The following is a 15,847-nucleotide window of genomic DNA, read 5'->3' on the forward strand; positions in this document are numbered from 1 at the left end:
AGAAGAAAATAAATTTCAAAACAAAATGTCTAGAAAAATACTCCAATGCTGCAGATGCTAGAAAGCTGAAATAAGAACAGAAAGTTCTATAAATACTCAGCAGGTCAGACAGCATCTGTGAAGGGAGAAACAGAGTTAACGTTGTGGTCCAGTGATTTCAAATTGTGTTCTAGATAGGTAATCTTTGACTGTCAAAGTGTCTAGTGCAGGTATATTTTTAAAAAATATTCATTTTTGGGATGTGGGTGTCACTGGATGGGCCAGCATTTATTGCCCATCCCTAATTGCCCTTGAGAAGTTGGCAGTGAGCCTCCTGCTTGAACTGTTGCAGTCCATGTGGTATGGGTGCACCCACATGCTTTTAGGGAGTTCCAGAATTTTGACCCAGCGACAGTGATATATTTCCAAGTCAGGATGGTGGCTGGCGTTGAGGGGAATGTCCAGGTGATGGTGTCCCCATGTATCTGTTGCCCTTGTCCTTCTAGATGGTAGCAGTCATGGGTTTGAAAGGTGCTGAGTAAGGAGCCTTGGTGAGTTTCTGCAGTGTATCTTGTAGATGGTACACAATTCTGCTACTGTGTGTCGGTGGTAGGGGGAGTGAATGTTTGTAGATGGGGTGCCAATCAAGTAGGCTGCTTTGTCCTGGATGGTGTCAAGCTTCTTGAGTGTTGTTAGAGCTACACTCATCCAGAAAGTGGAGACTGTTCCATCACACTCCTGACTTGTGCCTTGGAGGTGTGGACATGTTTTGGGGAGTCAGGAGGTGAGCTACTCAGTGCATATATATGGCTAGTCCAGTTCAGTTTCTGATCAATGGTAACCGCCAAGATGTAGACATTCTGGAGGAATAACCCCCTCCAGTATTTTTTTTACTTTAGGTGAGAATGCAAGAAAGCAAAATGAGTGCCTGATGTCCAATGTGAACTCAAAAAGTGTAAATGATTTAGTGTAAGTAAATTTTAATCTACCTTAAGTTATATCCCCAATTTCTCAAAATTAAAAGATATATTTTTTTTTCAAAAAAGGGATTACAATTCTCAGATACACTTAGATAATAGTGTGATAAGGCTTAGCAAAAAGAAACCATTAAACAGAAAAGCAATAGGACACCTGTTCACATCCCTGTTTGGTCCAAGGGGAGGCTGGTAGATACAGGTGAGGCTTAGGTTCAACTGTACCCTCTGGTGAATAAAAAGGATGAATCATCCATTTTTTTGCTTCCTTAATGGCAACGCTACAAAACAGTCCTTTGGGTCGAGTCAGGAAAATACCAATGGTGTTGCATAAACTCTTTCAAGTTGTTAACAACAATGCTGGTATATTATACATGTAATGCAAAAACAACACTAGGAGCTGCCATTGGTCATTCTATTTCAAAAGATAAAGGGAAATGTCAGTGTAGGAAAATCATTGTACAATGTCAAATAAAGGTTGAACAGGTTGGGCCTACACCCATTGGAGTTTAGTAGGATGACTGTTGATCTTATTGAAACATCTAAGATTCTGATGGGACGTGGTAAGCTGGATACCGGGAGGATGTTTCCTTTCTGGGGGAGACTCGAACTAGGGCACGCAGTTAAAAAATAAGGCATCTCCCTTTTAAAACAGAGATGAGTAGATTTTGCTCTCCCTGAGGTTTGTTAGTCTATGGAATTCTCTTCCCCAGAAAGCAGTGGAGGCTAGGTCATTGAATTTATTCGAGGCTGCGTTAGGTAGATTTTTTGATAAGCGAGAGATTCAAGAGAAGAAATGGAAGTAGGGTGAGACCACAATCATAAAGCATAAGCCATGATCTTATCAAATGGCTGTGCAGGCTCTAAGGGCCAAATGGCCTACTCCTGCTCCAAGTTCTATGTTCTTATGTGTGTGTAGAAATTTTAAAACATCACCTTCATGAAAGATTTGTGAAATCTTCTCAATTGCCTGGCCTATATATATATATATATATAGATAGGATACTTCACTGACAGAAATATAGATAGGATACTTCACTGACAGAAATGAAATGTAACCCATCTCTTTCCCACTCAGCTGTTACCTTTTCCCCATGAGGACAACGCCCTACATAAGACCATAAGATGTAGGAGCAGAAGTAGGCCATTCGGCCTATCGAGTCTGCTCTGCCATTCAGAGATCATGGCTGATCTGATAATCCTCAACTCCACTTTCCTACCTTTTCCCCATAACTCTTGATTCCTTCACTGATTAAAAATCTGTCTATCTCCACCTTGAAATATATTTAACAACCCAGGCTCTCCAGGCCTCTGCGATAAAGAATTCCACAGATTCACTACCCTCAGAGAAGATATTCCTCCTCATCTCTGTTTTAAATGCGCATCCCCTCACTCTGAGATTATGCCCTCTGGTCTCAGAGTCTTCCACAAGGGAAAACAACCTCTCAGCATTGACCCTGTCAAGCCCCCTAACAATGTTTCAATAAGGTCACCTCTCATTCTTCTAAACTCCAGTGAGTACATGCCCAACTTACTCAACCTCTCCTCATAAGAAAATCCCTCCATCCCCAGGATCAACAGAATAACCCTTCTCTAGACAGCCTCCAGAGCCAGTATATCTTTCCTTAGATAAGGGGGACCAAAATTTGATTTCTGTCTAAATATTGTAAGTGGCTTAAACCGAATGGTAAACGTCCCATCCCATGGAGTTAAGGCAGAAATTTGCTGAATGGGCAGCACAGCAACACCAAGCAGCACTGTTACTGCAGCAAATCAGAAGCGAAAGGAGGCTGTCGGCATTTTTCACTAGGGTGAAGTTTTCCAATGGTAGAAATGGCAGCTGTCGCGAAGAAAGTGCGACTCAAATCCTGGGCTATGTGGACATTGCTGCAATGCAAAGTAAGACATCAAAAAGCTGTTTGTTATTTCGCTGACGCCCATTTTGCTAGTTATTGGAAATCAACAACCATCCCACCATTATACACCGAAGATGAAAAAAAAACATTTACAAAACGTCTCCAGTGGAAGTGCTCCCGAACCGATCGCTAGCAGTCGAACAGCATCACTGTCTCCCTCTGCAGCCTCTGTAACTCACCTGGTTCATTACCTAGAAAACAAAATCAAAGCAACAATAGATCATTCAGCATTGCAGAGAAGTGGCCCACGCAATTCACAGCACTTATTTCAAAAGGTGCAATAGCTTCGACTGCCCAGCTTTTCTGTTTAAACAAAATGCATACATCAGGATTGGCCTCCAGTGGTAACCAGCGCTGACAGTCCATGGCTCTCTCCAGTTTGATAAAAAAAAACCTTTACTCTGCCTCTGTCTCTCCTCTTCCACCAAACCACGCTTCCGCCCAGAGGGGTGGGTGCGGGGGAAAATCGACCTTTTCGAAGACAGTCCTTGCGACTTGGAAGGAGGTGGGGGAGAAAATAAATGTCTAGCAGGAGGTGAAACACAGTTCACCAGCTTAGCAATGCTAAATTCAGCAATTTGGCAACGTTATGTCAGAAGGAGGAAAAAGACACAAATGGCACGTTTTTCCTCACTAAAGGAAAATCTGGGACTTGATATAAAACGTGCAATTCCCTCACAAGTGATGATGGTATATGCGGTCAGAGGGCAGGGTTGAAAAGGGAGCAGCCAATCACTGGGAGCAGACGGCCCCGTGGGGTGGGGGGGAATCCCACGTTGACCAATGGAACGTAGCAACTTTCATTTGGAACGCGGATACATTGAGAGGGCGGGGCCTCGGCCTGGCAAGGCGGAAGCGCTGTCGCTGTCGGACATGGCAGGAGCCCCGGTCTATCTAGGTGCAGGGTGGGCTGGTGAGTGTAGACGGCACAGTTTAAGTTCCGCACAGCTAGGCGTGCAGTACAGAGGATGTGCCTTGACTTGATTCTTAGTGACCATGATGATCTGCGACCCGGTTACTCCCGTTTCTAAAGCGAGAGTAAACTCGAAACGAAGTCCTTTTTGTGTTGAAAACAAAAAAAAATATGCCGGAGAGAGAGAGAGAGAGAGAGGGGGGGGGGAGGTAATGTTTCGAGTCCGTAGGACTCTTCTACCAAGACTCGAAATGTTTCCTCTGTCTCTCTTTCCACAGATGCTGTCAGACCTGCTGAGTTCTTCCAGCATTTCTTTTGTTTTCGTTTCAGATTTGCAGTATTTTCCCGCAGTATTTTGCCTCCTTTTTGTGTTTTGTTGCCTGTGCGTTATTGCTTCGATTATGCCAGGATTGATCCAGTAGAGATAAAAACAACAAACTGCTGATGCTGGAAATCCAAAACAAAGTATCACCAACTTCAACACCTCTGTGTTCTTTTGTTCTTTTGTCTGTGACATCTTTTGATTATCTGCTCCTATCACTGCTTGCTTGTCCCTACAACCACACCCCCCATCCACTTCTCTCCCCCCCCCCCCCCCCCCCCCCCCCCACCAACCTTAAACCAGCTTATATTTCACCCCTTTCCTTGGATTCACCCAGTTCTGTTGAAGGGTCATGAGGACTCGAAACGTCAACTCTTTTCTTCTCCGCCAGTGCTGCCAGACCTGCTGAGTTTTTCCAGGTAATTCTGTTTTTGTTTTTGATCCAGTAGAGGTTTACGTCAGACAATGGATCCACAGCTGTAAATGCCGGGTCATTTTTTTTTTGCGGGGATGCAACGCTCAAGACGTTTTATCATTTTTCTTACAGGTTTTGACAGCACTGTCGAAAGCATTAGCAAACTACCCCAGGATTTGTTTGCAGAGGTGGTAAGTGAATTTGAGAGTTAAAATGACAACTTGCTGTTGGGACGAGGTGCTAAGTGATTTGATGTAAGGGCGCAATTCCTTGTGAAATCATTTTTACTTTGCAGAGGGGCGATACGGATGATGATAAGCTTAGTTAAATCTACCTGCTTCAACAAGAACTGTCTGGTGACTTTCAGGATGTCGTCTTAGTACACGAGCTTGCCCATAGTTTCCCTACTGAATGTATGTTCAGTTATTAGTTATGGAAATGAAATCTCTTCCACTGGAATCTTGCACACATATGAAAACAAAGTGCAGAGTTAAGTTTCTGTGTCATGTGCTAAAGGTGGAAAAAACATTCATTCCACAACAGTGGCGGCCTTCAACTCATTTTAATCCCCTTTTTTTGCTGAAAACATTAAGGAAGAGGTTGCAGACCTAACAACTGAACAATTACAATTTTATATATAAAAATACAGTCACTGAAGGAACTTAAACAAATGAACAAATTAGATTCAAATTGTAGGAAGGAAAATCTGTTTTTTTTTAAATCAAAAAAGTAATTAAGGCTTGTTTTATTTTTGATCAATTGACTATAATCAGTGCAGCATGGATAACAACAATTTTGTATTTCTGTGTAAGTTTGTGTATTTTATGTATGTAATATGTTTGTCAAATTCACAACAGTGCCAGCAGATCATGTTACACCTACAATGCAAAACCCCTGGTGTGAATACGCTTGAATTGGCTGAAGTAAGTTGTTGAATTCATGACATTTAATTTAAATGCCAGCTCACCGCCTTCACTTGCTTTGTTTTTTTTTGTCCCTGCTCAAACATCTTTATTGTTTTGTTTAAACCTTGTGCAACAGAGACTTCAAACTGCTGGCGTTGAACTGGATTTAGAAGCTACGAAGGAGCTGGTCCATGTTATCTCTTTGTTTTTCAGGTAGCAAGTGATTTAAATATGTCTGAAGTTTCAAAAATCCTGTGTGTGATTTTTATATAATGTGAATTTTGAAATTAATCTTTGTCATGTTTGAATATTTGGATTATAAACTTTTATAATGACACCATTTCAAAATAGTGAACAATGCATCTTACCTGGATTCGATGATCAAAAACTGCTACTACGATTCTGGGAAAAGGGGTTAGCAACTGGAACAGCTGGTTTAAATATTCAAAAAGTAAAATTCAAGATCATTTGCAATGGATGTAATTGTAATTTGCCTCTCTGGCTGGTGATTTAACTTTAATGCACCACAGCTTTCAGATCAAACCAGGGTTTGTCTATTTAATTTTGTTCTGCCATTGCTTTTTTGAGCAAGCAAATTAATTTTCTGGACTTTACTCCCTCAGGAAGTAGCAGTAAACAATTTTTTTTTTCTGACCAATCTAAGCTTAGCAGAAACATGGGAACACCACCACCTGCAAGATCCCCTCCAAGCCACACATCATCCTTGACTTGGAACTATATTGCTGTTCCTTCACTGTCACTGGGTCAAAATACTGGAATGCCCTCCCTAACAGCACTATGGGTGTTCCTACACCACATGGATGCAGCAGTTCTGGAAGGCAGCTCACTGCCAGTTTCTCAAGGGCAATTAGGGATGGGCAATAAGTGCTGGCCTAGCCAGCAGCACCCACGTCCCATGAAAGAATAAAAAAAGCTGCTGTTTTTTTAAAACTGAGTTTCTCCAGCTAGTCAAAAATGTAACCTTGCAGCTTGTCACTTTATTTTTTTAGAATTGATTTTTCTTTGCAAGTTATTTTGCTCTGTTGCTGAGGATTATTTTCCTACTGAAACCAATCGAGTGAAAGTATCCTGCCCAAGAGTCCCAATTAATATTGCCCAGGTAGTAGTTATGTGGATTAGAAGCAAATGTTTTGAACTTTGATTTAGTTTTCAATAATATTGTCATTCAATACTGTCATTTTTAAAATATTTGTTCATGGGATGTGGTGGGGGTGGGGTCACTGCGTTTATTGTCCATCCCTGATTACCCTTGTGAAGCAGCCATCATCTTAGAGTCAACTTGGCTTGCTAGGCCATGTCAGAGGACAGTTAGGAGTCAACCAGATTGCTGTGGCTCTGGAGATGCATGTAGGCCAGACCAGGTAAGGATGGCAGATTTTCTTCACTAAAGGACGTTACTAAACCAAATGGTTTTTTTAATTTTGGTTTTGAAGATGTGAAAGTAAAAATGATGTTATGCCCAATAATTATTTGATTGGAAATGTCAAACATGAAATTTAATAATAAAAGTTAAGTGGAGACAAAATAAGTCGTGTAATTGATTCAGACTGTGGAAAAGGCCCACTGTTTTTATTTTAAAGGCATTTTATCAGACAAGTTGACTTCTGCTGCTCTAAGTGCAACTGCCACAGAAGTGATATGAGTTACTGAAGTGTGGCTGCCTGGACACAGTTGTTGCAAAGTATCTGTTCTAGGATCCTGCACTTAACAGGTGGAACTTGACTGATGCAGTATGGTTAAAATACAAGACACTGGGTGAACTTTTTAACCATCTCCCCAGTTGGTAGAACAGCAGCAGGAGTGCAGTTAGAATGGAGCAGCACCCCTCTTGCTGAGTGCCCTCATCCTAGTTCCATCATTTGTCCAGTTGTTGACCAAGGTGCCCTGTGGCCTGTTTTGCACCATTTATGCCTTAGACTTTCAGCAACTTTGTGGCCAAAAAATTTTAAAACCTAAAATATGCACAAATGAGCCTAACAGGGCACACTGCGGGATGCCTCACTCCAACAAAATCCAGCCCAAGTCTCTTGTTCTTTTGAGCAAAGATTCGGTGCAAGGAATATAACAAAATTGCTAGCTCCATTGGGGAAATGCGGAATGTGCAACTAAGCTATGTAGACTAGAAAGTCCCAGTTGTAAACATTGACTCGAACAACAGAATCCATCCCAGTGAGCTAACCAGAATAAAGCTGTCATGGTGGATCAGTTTACCAACCCACAACCTGTTTCGATCCATTCTGCTTGCTTGCAACCTCACTATTGGCTCCTTCCCCCCGCCACCCCTGCCTTACTGCTATTCTAGATGTCTCCTGCTTCCATGCAACTGCATGTTGTCCTCTCTCATTTCCCTTCCCAACACCAGCTCTGGTCCCAGTTCCAGCTCCTCCCTGCTTCTTCAGAATAGTGTGGCTGGGAATTTCCATCCAAGATGCACAGCAGCAAAAGGTATTGACCAGCAGTTAGAAGGTAATTCTTCAATGTGGGAATATCCTACAAAAAGTGATTTTTATTGTACTGTTTTGCCTCTTTCATATAAGTACTTACAGCACAGAAACACACCACTCAGCACAACAGATCCATGCCGGGTTCATGCTCCACACAAACCTCCTCTTACCCCCCTCCCTCCCCCCACACCACCACCACTTACCTAACCCCATTAATAGATGCTTCTGTTCCCCTTCCCACACCCATGTGCTTACTAGCTTCTCCTTGAATACACCTATGTTAATAAGCTCAACTACTTCCTGTGGTAGCAAGCTCCATATTCTAACCCCGGTCTGGGTAAAGATGTTACTCTTGAATTCCCTTTTGCATTTATTAGTGACTATCTTATCAAGCTAGGGAGGAGTGCTGTTCAACTTTTAACACATCTGTTGATCAAGCTAGTGACCGTTGTCTGTTTGATTTTTTTAACAATGCCTAATGAGCACAGAAAGAAAACGTGCAGCACCTGCCAACTTTCCTGCTTCTCTCTCGGCAGGTCAGCTGCACAGAGTAATATGTCAGCTGAAGAATTTGTTGTGAAGCTAGCAGACAGCAGCAGTAAGTGGTCCAAGCATGCACTTCAAGTTATTCGTCATGTGTGGACTGAACAGGGCAAACTAATTGTGACACCAGGAGATGCCAAGCACATGCTCACCGTTGGACAGGTGAGATGGCCCAGTGTGTACAGGCTTTTTGAAGCTTCAATGTGAGTAGGTGTTTTTGGATAAACCTGCATTCTGTTGTCTTGCTATTTGACCTGTTCTTGTTACTTCAAAGGCGTATCGTACTGTGCTTTGGCTTTTGTATTTCGTACAAAGTTCAGAGCAGACGCTTCTGTTATACCCAGAAGGAGAGAGCAAGGCAATGCCATTTCTATTTGGGGGACAACATCAGAATTACTTCTAAATCTCTTGAGGAAAAGAAACAATTGGCTTTATATGGAACTTTTCACAAGCTCCCGGATATCTCAAAGTGCTTTACAGCCAAGAAAGTACTTTTTGAAGCGTAGCTGACTTCTTCCATTTCTGATAAAAGGCCATTGGACTGAAATGTTAACTACCTCCCTTTCTCCAAGGAGAACATCATCTGTTGTTCCTACAGTTACTCTTGTGTCTGGCTGATTTAAAATACTGTAGAGGTGTATTAGAAGGTTACTGAGAGTAGGAGGCTCAACTGAGCAACAAAATTCCTTCTATGGATTAGCCATTTAATATGAGGAGACCAAGCCTAAACCGCATTGTATCAAGATGTTCAATATGTACAAGACGCCTTGGTGTTTGCAAAAGCTCTTTATAAAAATGTAATGCTTCCTCTTTTTCCTCTTCCCTCCAAGCTCGTGGACTTACAGTGGAAGCTGGGAATGGCAGTCAGTTCAGATAGCTGCAGATCCCTAAACCACCCTTATGTAACCATGATGCTGAAAGTAGCTGACCCCACAGGAGAAATAATCAGCAGATCGTTCGAAATGACCATCCCTCAGTTTCAGGTCAGTAACCCAACTATTTTTTTCTAAAGAAGATTGCACTAAGGCGTTCTGTTTCGCCTTATGAAAGTGGGTTCCATTTTGTTGCAAGGAAATAATCTCGTAAACCTGTTCACGATATTTGACCCCAAGATGAGCTTCTGACCACACATCCACGTCTTCACTAAGATCGCCTATTCTCACCCCCATAACCCCACTCCTGCCTCAGCTAACCTGCTGCTGAAACCTTCATCCATGCCTTTGTTACCTCCCCTAGGTTCGACTATTCCAACGCACTCCTACATAGTCTCCCACGTTCTACTCTCCATAAACTTGAGGTCATCCAAAGCTGATACCCGTGTCCTTGTTCACACCAAGTCCCATTTACCCCTCTGCTCAATGGCTCCTATTGGCTTCTGAATAAGCAGCACTTTGATTTTAAAGTTATCATCCTTGTTTACAAATCCCTCCATGGTTTTGCCCCTTCCTACCTCTGTATTCTCCACCAGCCCCACCACCCTCCCAGAAATCTGCGCTCATCTAATTCTGGCCTTTTTTGAGTGTCTCTCTTTTAATTGCTTCACCTTTGGTGGCCGTGCCTTCAGCTACCTAGGCCCTAAGCTCTGGAATTTCCTCCCTAAATCTCTACCTCTCCTTTCTGCCCTTGACACACCTTAAAACCTACATCTAACCTAGTAGCTTTTGGTCATCTAACCTAGTATCTCTTTACATTGCTCAACATTAGATTTTGCTTTATAATGCTCATGGGAACACCTTGGGATGTTTTATGTTAAAGGTCCTACATAAATATAAGTTGCTGTTGTTGTAAACTTTAATAAAAGGAGGCAGAAGATGAAGGAATAATGATGGAGGTACTCCTTGAGTCCCCTGCATGTCTTTGCTGTTTCAGTGAGCTGACAAAAGGAGCTGAGTCACTGTTGAAGGAGACAAAAGTCTTACACATTTTGTTCCTCAATGTCCAGCTCTTTTTAATTATTCAATCATTCACAGGATCTGGACATCACTGGCTAGGTCAGCACTTATTGCCCACCCCTAATTGCCTTTGAGAAGATGCTGGTGATCCGTTTGTGGTTTACTTAGGCCTCTTCACAGGGCAGTTATGTATGAACCACATTGATGTGGTCATGGGATCACATGTAGGCCAGACTGGGTCAGGATGGCAGATTTCCTTCCTTAAAGAGCATAAGTGAGCCAGATGGGTTTTTAAAAGCCACCAGCTCCAAGGTCACTATTACTGAAACTATCTTCTAATTCCAGATTTTTAGAATTTGAACTCTTGTCTAATGGGGTTATTAGTTCAGGCCTCTGGATTACTAGTTCCGTAGCATAACCACAATGCTGCTGCTGCTCCCATTTATAAGCCTCCAAACAAAGAAGAACAAGCTAAGTGAGTGGAGAAACCTAGGAGGTTTTACCCAGAGTCAAGATTTTTTTCAAGGTTTAGCACTATGCATTGACAAAATGGTGGAGTAAGAAGAAGATTTAATGGGAAACATTAATGGGAGATAAAAACATGAGGAGAAAGGAATAGATGATATGGTTAGATTAAGGGGAAGAGGGTAGCATTGTGGTAATGTCACTGGGCTAGTAATCCAGAGGCCCAGGCTAATGCTCTGGGGACCTGGGTTCAAATCCCACTATGGCGGTTTTTTTTTAAAATTCATTCACGGAATTTGGGTGCTGTTGGCTAAGCCAACATTTATTGTCCATCTCTATTTGCTCTTGAGAAGGTGGTGGTCAGCCACCACCTTGAACCGTTGCAGTCCATGTGGTGTAGGTACACCCACGGTGCTGTTGATAGTGAGGGATTCAGCGGTAATGCCATTGACTGTCAAGGGGCCATGGTTAGGTTCTATCTTGTTGGAGATGGTCATTGCCTGGCACTTTTGTGGAGCAAATGTTACTTGCCACTTGTCAGTCCAAGCCTGGATATTGTCCAGGTCTTGCTGCATTTGGTCATGGACTGCTTCAGTATCTGAGGAGTTGTGAATGGTGCTGAACATTGTGTAATCATCAGCAAACATCTCCACTTCTGACCTTATGATGCAAGCAAGGTCATAGATGAAGCAGCTGAAGATGGTTGTGACTAGGACACTGCCCTGAGGGACTCCTGCAGTGATGTCCTGGAACTGAGATAATTGACCTCCAACAACCACAACCATCTTCCTTTGTGCTAGGTGTGACTCCAACCAGCAGAGAGTTTTCCCCCTGATTCCCATTGACTCCAGTTTTGCTAGTACTCCTTGATGCCACACTTGGTCAAACACTGCCTTGAAGTCAAGGGCAGTCACTTGCTGGAACTTAAACTTTATATTTTTTTGAATTTGTCTCAACTCAGTGACAGCTGCCGTTGCTGTAAAAACATATCTGGTTCACTAATATCCTTTTGAGGAAGGAAATCTGCTGTCATTACCTGGCCTTGCCCTATATGTGACTCCAAACCCAGAGCAATGTGGTTGACTTTTTAACTGCTCCCAAAGGCAATTAAGGGTGGGTAACACACGCAGGCCTTACCAGTGGCACCCACGTCCCATGGAAGAATAAGTAAAGTAGGAGGAGGCTTGTGTAGAGCATAAATAACATAGATGAGTTAAGCCAAATGTGCTGTAAATTTTGTAAAGTTTTTCAATATTAGACAGAGGAGGTGGGGAATTTCTTCCTGAATGACCAGACACTGCAGCAAATTGACCCCAGCAACATGTCTCAATTATAACCAGACCAACTGACCTTGTTGGACAAGAAACTTTACTGGATCCTGTGTAGAGTTGTCCTCCAGATAAATTTTATTTGTCTTTTTACAGAATTTTTCGAAGCAGTTCCGGGAAGTGGCTGCTGTCCTTGAAATGGTGTGATGCCTGTGTGTAACCTGAACCCCCTCAGCAAGCCTTATTTCTACTTCCATTCCACAGAGGAGGAGGAGGTAGTTCCATAAGAGAAGAGAAAGCACCCACACTCAGTTTTGATCTATGTACTTGGATTACATACCTATTATTTTCCAATTGTTGGATATTAATAAATGCACTCATTTTATTATAAAATGAAGAAGCTCTGGGAGGAGTGGGAAGCATAACCGTGTGTTGCCTGAAAAAAATTGTGGCATCCTCATTTGCAGCTTGGATGACGATTGGGGAGTGGGAGGTTATATAAAAACAATGCTGCAACCTATATTCGAGCAGGTCAGTAAAATAGGTTGAAGTAAGTGCATTTGTAGAAATGTTGAAGGAGGGGCACTGGTTTGTGCAGTGCCTTCAAAGCCTTGTTTTACCTCCGACATGTATTTGAATCTGTCTCGCCTTGGATCGACATTTCAATGTGCCAGCTGCCAGTGTCTTATGAAATAAGCCTGGATGAGCACTGGTCCATACAATAAAAATCTTTGCTAACTGGCACCCCATATTGTCAGTTCTATTCGAGGATCAGTCACAAGGGTGATTGATGTGGCAACATCATATTCTGAAATTAAGTAAATTGGCAGTAAGGAGGAGCTTTATTTCTGCAACTAATTGGGCCATGTTCCATAAGTGTCAAACTGTTAAGGTTTTTGGGATTGAAAAGGAAGACTTACATTTATATAGCGCCTTTCAAGACCATCGCATGTCCCAAAGTGCTTCACAGATACCAAACTACTTTTGGAGTGTAGTCACTGTTGTAATGACAAAAACGCAACAGTTAATTTGCGTACAGCAAGCTCCCACAACCGCCAATGTAGATAATCTATTTGTTGATGTTGATTCAGGGGCAAACATCGGCCACGACACCGGGGATAACTCCCCAGCTCTTTGAAATAAAGCCATGGGATCTTTTGCATCTACATGAGAGAGCAGACAGGACCTGAGTGCAACGTCTTGCCTGAAAAATGGCAGCTCTGAATGTGCAATATACTCTCAGTACTGCACTGGCAGTGTCGCTCTCGACTGCTGTGCTCAAGTCCTGGGGGTGGGAGTGAAAGTAACAAACTTGTAGCTCAGAGGTGAGAATGACGCCAACTGAGCCATGGCTGGTGCAGGGGCTTCGAATGGAAGCGGAAAAGAGAATTGAAGTTCTCGCTGGTCTAATTAACTGTTGGATCCAGTTGAGGGAGGGAGGGGAAGGTTTTGCTGATGATTACCCAATGTTCAGCACCATTTGCGATTCCTTAGACACTCAAGCAGCCCATGTTCAAATGCTGCAAGACCTGGATAATATCCAGGTTTGGGCTGATAAGTGGCATTCCATAGCACCATGTTTCAGAGCTCTGAGGGACGGACCGCAACTTCAGAATTTCCACATTAATCTGCATGTTCCCACCATCCAGAAGTTGGGGTTCATTTCAGAGGTAGTGACGGTGACCACTGATAGGATCGCTGTCAACAGCCCCCAACCCTTGCAAGCTGAAGGAACTGGTCTAACATGGTGCTGCATTGCCTTTACATGCAGTCTAACGACAAAACCCACTTGCATTTATATAGCACCTTGAATGTTGTAATAGATTTGCGGGAATGTATCATAAAATTGCAGTGTTTCCTGCATTGAAACAGGCCATTTAGCCCAACTGGTATGTGCCAGTACTTAAGTTCCACACAAGTCTCCTCCCATCCTACTTCATTGAACCCTGGCTGCATATCACTGAATCTCAGTGCAGAAGAGGCCCTTCGGCCCATCAAGTCTGCACGGACACATAAGAAACACCTGACCTACCTTCCCTAATCCCATTAACCAGCACTTAGCTTATAGCCTTGAATGTTATGACATGCCAAGTTGTCATCCAGGTACTTTTTAAAGGATGTGAGTCAACCTGCCTCCACCACCCTCCCAGGCAGTCCATTCATTTCTCCCTCATTTACTTATCTTGAGTTGATGCTCTGGTTCTTTGTCCTAATGTCTCTTCCTTGACAAAATTAACAGATGGAAAGGGATGCAAGGATTAAATTGATGGGTCATATACATTTGTATGTATGTAATGTGTCAGATATATCATGTCAGAGGTTGCACCTAGCTGGTTGTTTATAGAAGCCGAGAGGAGTGGGCAGGGTCTTTTTGATCTTTGATTCTTGATTAACAAGGGGGTAAAACATTATCGGTGGTAGGCAGGACGGTGGGATTGAAGTTACATTCAGATCAGCCATGATCTTATTGAATGGCGGAGCAGGCTCAAGGGGCTGAGTGGCCTACTCCTGCTCCTAATTTATAAGTTCGTATGAGTGAGGTTTCAACTTTGGAAAAAGAAAGATGTCTTATAGTCAGTCTTTTCAGACTTCATTTCGTTCAGGTATTCAATCTGTGTTATGCTGGGCTGTTACTGGAAGCTGTCCACAGTGGGTAAATACCTGTCATTGTTATCAGAAGCAGTCAATACTGCACTTCAATGCTCATTGATGCTCATGTACCAAGTGGCTCCAAGTGACTAGCATTTGCTTGTTGGGGATGTCTCTCAGTCCTGTTTAATCTCATACAATTCAGGAAGATGATTATGCTCATATACTGGGTGGATAAAATAATAAAATATTTGTCCAATTTTTAATTTTTGGAAATACTGCAGATGAGTTCATTTTTGGTATTGTACCAGTGATAATGAGATCAGGTGGATTTGAGCGATGTGCCTATCTCTCTAATGGAGAGAGATGTCTATCGTCCTTTGTGGACTGCAGCTACTTACCATTACTATACTTTGCTACAATAAAATGAAACTGCTTTGTTAACTCTGATCCTATGTTGAACATCATCTGCACTTTTGGACAGGGGATCTCATTCTTTTGAATGAATATCATTACAAAATGAAATGAATAATAAATTTAAAAGTTGCTAGCTCTTCTGCAATTCTAGCTCTACTTTATGTCTGCAATGTTTGGTTATAAGGAGCTTTGTCTTCCATTTGCTGCAATGTCAAATGAGATGCTCATATTTGCTAATGACTAAAATTGACATGTCTCTTGTTCTGGTATATATCTGCACAAGTTTATTTCAGTCACTATTGCCTGTGTTTGGAGGCTGAATAGTCCTTTTTCTTTTAGTTGTACATGTCATTCATGGAACTTTGAGTCTACTTTTGTAATTTTTTGATTTGATTCCTACTTAACAATTACTTTGGGTAATTTCTTGCTTTTTATTCAAGGAGGAGAATATTATTGTGTTCTAGTTTCAGAAAACTTGTGTTTATAATTATCCTGCCATGTTAAGTGATGCGTGTTTACAGGCAGTCCATTTTCAAACTTACTTTCACACTTAGCCATGTACTGAGTTGTATTTTAATATTTATTATTTATAGAAATTAGCCTCCATTTCTAATGACAAGGGTTGCTTGCGCAGCGGCAGTAACATCAATTCAGAATTCAACATTAATTTTCTTACACCTCTGCACTACATACAGCATTCGACAGCATCTTCCAAACCTATGATCCCTACTAGCTAGATGGAGTGAGTGCATGGAAACACCACAACCTGCGCATTGCCCTACAA

At 42.3% G+C, this 15,847-nt stretch overlaps 2 protein-coding genes across 4 annotated transcripts in view; one reads left to right on the top strand and one right to left on the bottom strand.

Annotated features, from left to right (window-relative positions):
- The window catches only part of uchl3 (ubiquitin carboxyl-terminal esterase L3 (ubiquitin thiolesterase)), a 66,262-nt gene extending 62,718 nt beyond the window's left edge, over nt 1-3,544 (bottom strand). Inside the window, exons 1-2 of one of the 2 annotated variants that reach the window (XM_041199988.1) lie at nt 3,194-3,544; nt 3,049-3,060 (exon numbers count right to left, since the gene is read on the bottom strand). In XM_041199988.1, the coding sequence (XP_041055922.1) occupies nt 3,049-3,060; nt 3,194-3,235 (54 nt within the window). In that variant the 5' untranslated portion in view covers nt 3,236-3,544. Of the gene's footprint in view, nt 1-2,962; nt 3,061-3,193 lie in introns of both variants that reach the window. The other variant, XM_041199989.1, reaches the window with a different exon arrangement.
- An 83-nt stretch (nt 3,545-3,627) lies between these two features.
- On the top strand, nt 3,628-15,196 carry commd6 (COMM domain containing 6). 2 transcript variants are annotated; one of them, XM_041199500.1, is made up of 7 exons: nt 3,628-3,782; nt 4,652-4,710; nt 5,377-5,442; nt 5,561-5,637; nt 8,426-8,594; nt 9,263-9,415; nt 12,214-15,196. In XM_041199500.1, exons 1-7 carry the CDS (start codon nt 3,653-3,655, stop codon nt 12,262-12,264), a joined length of 705 nt encoding a protein of 234 aa, XP_041055434.1. In that variant the 5' UTR covers nt 3,628-3,652; the 3' UTR covers nt 12,265-15,196. The 2 variants fall into 2 exon arrangements, with proteins under 2 accessions (XP_041055434.1, XP_041055435.1); XM_041199501.1 differs by lacking the exons at nt 3,628-3,782; nt 5,561-5,637.
- The last annotated feature ends 651 nt before the right edge of the window (nt 15,197-15,847 follow it).

Source organism: Carcharodon carcharias, chromosome 11 (genome assembly GCF_017639515.1).
Source record: "Carcharodon carcharias isolate sCarCar2 chromosome 11, sCarCar2.pri, whole genome shotgun sequence".
Taxonomy (NCBI): Eukaryota; Metazoa; Chordata; class Chondrichthyes; order Lamniformes; family Lamnidae; genus Carcharodon; species Carcharodon carcharias.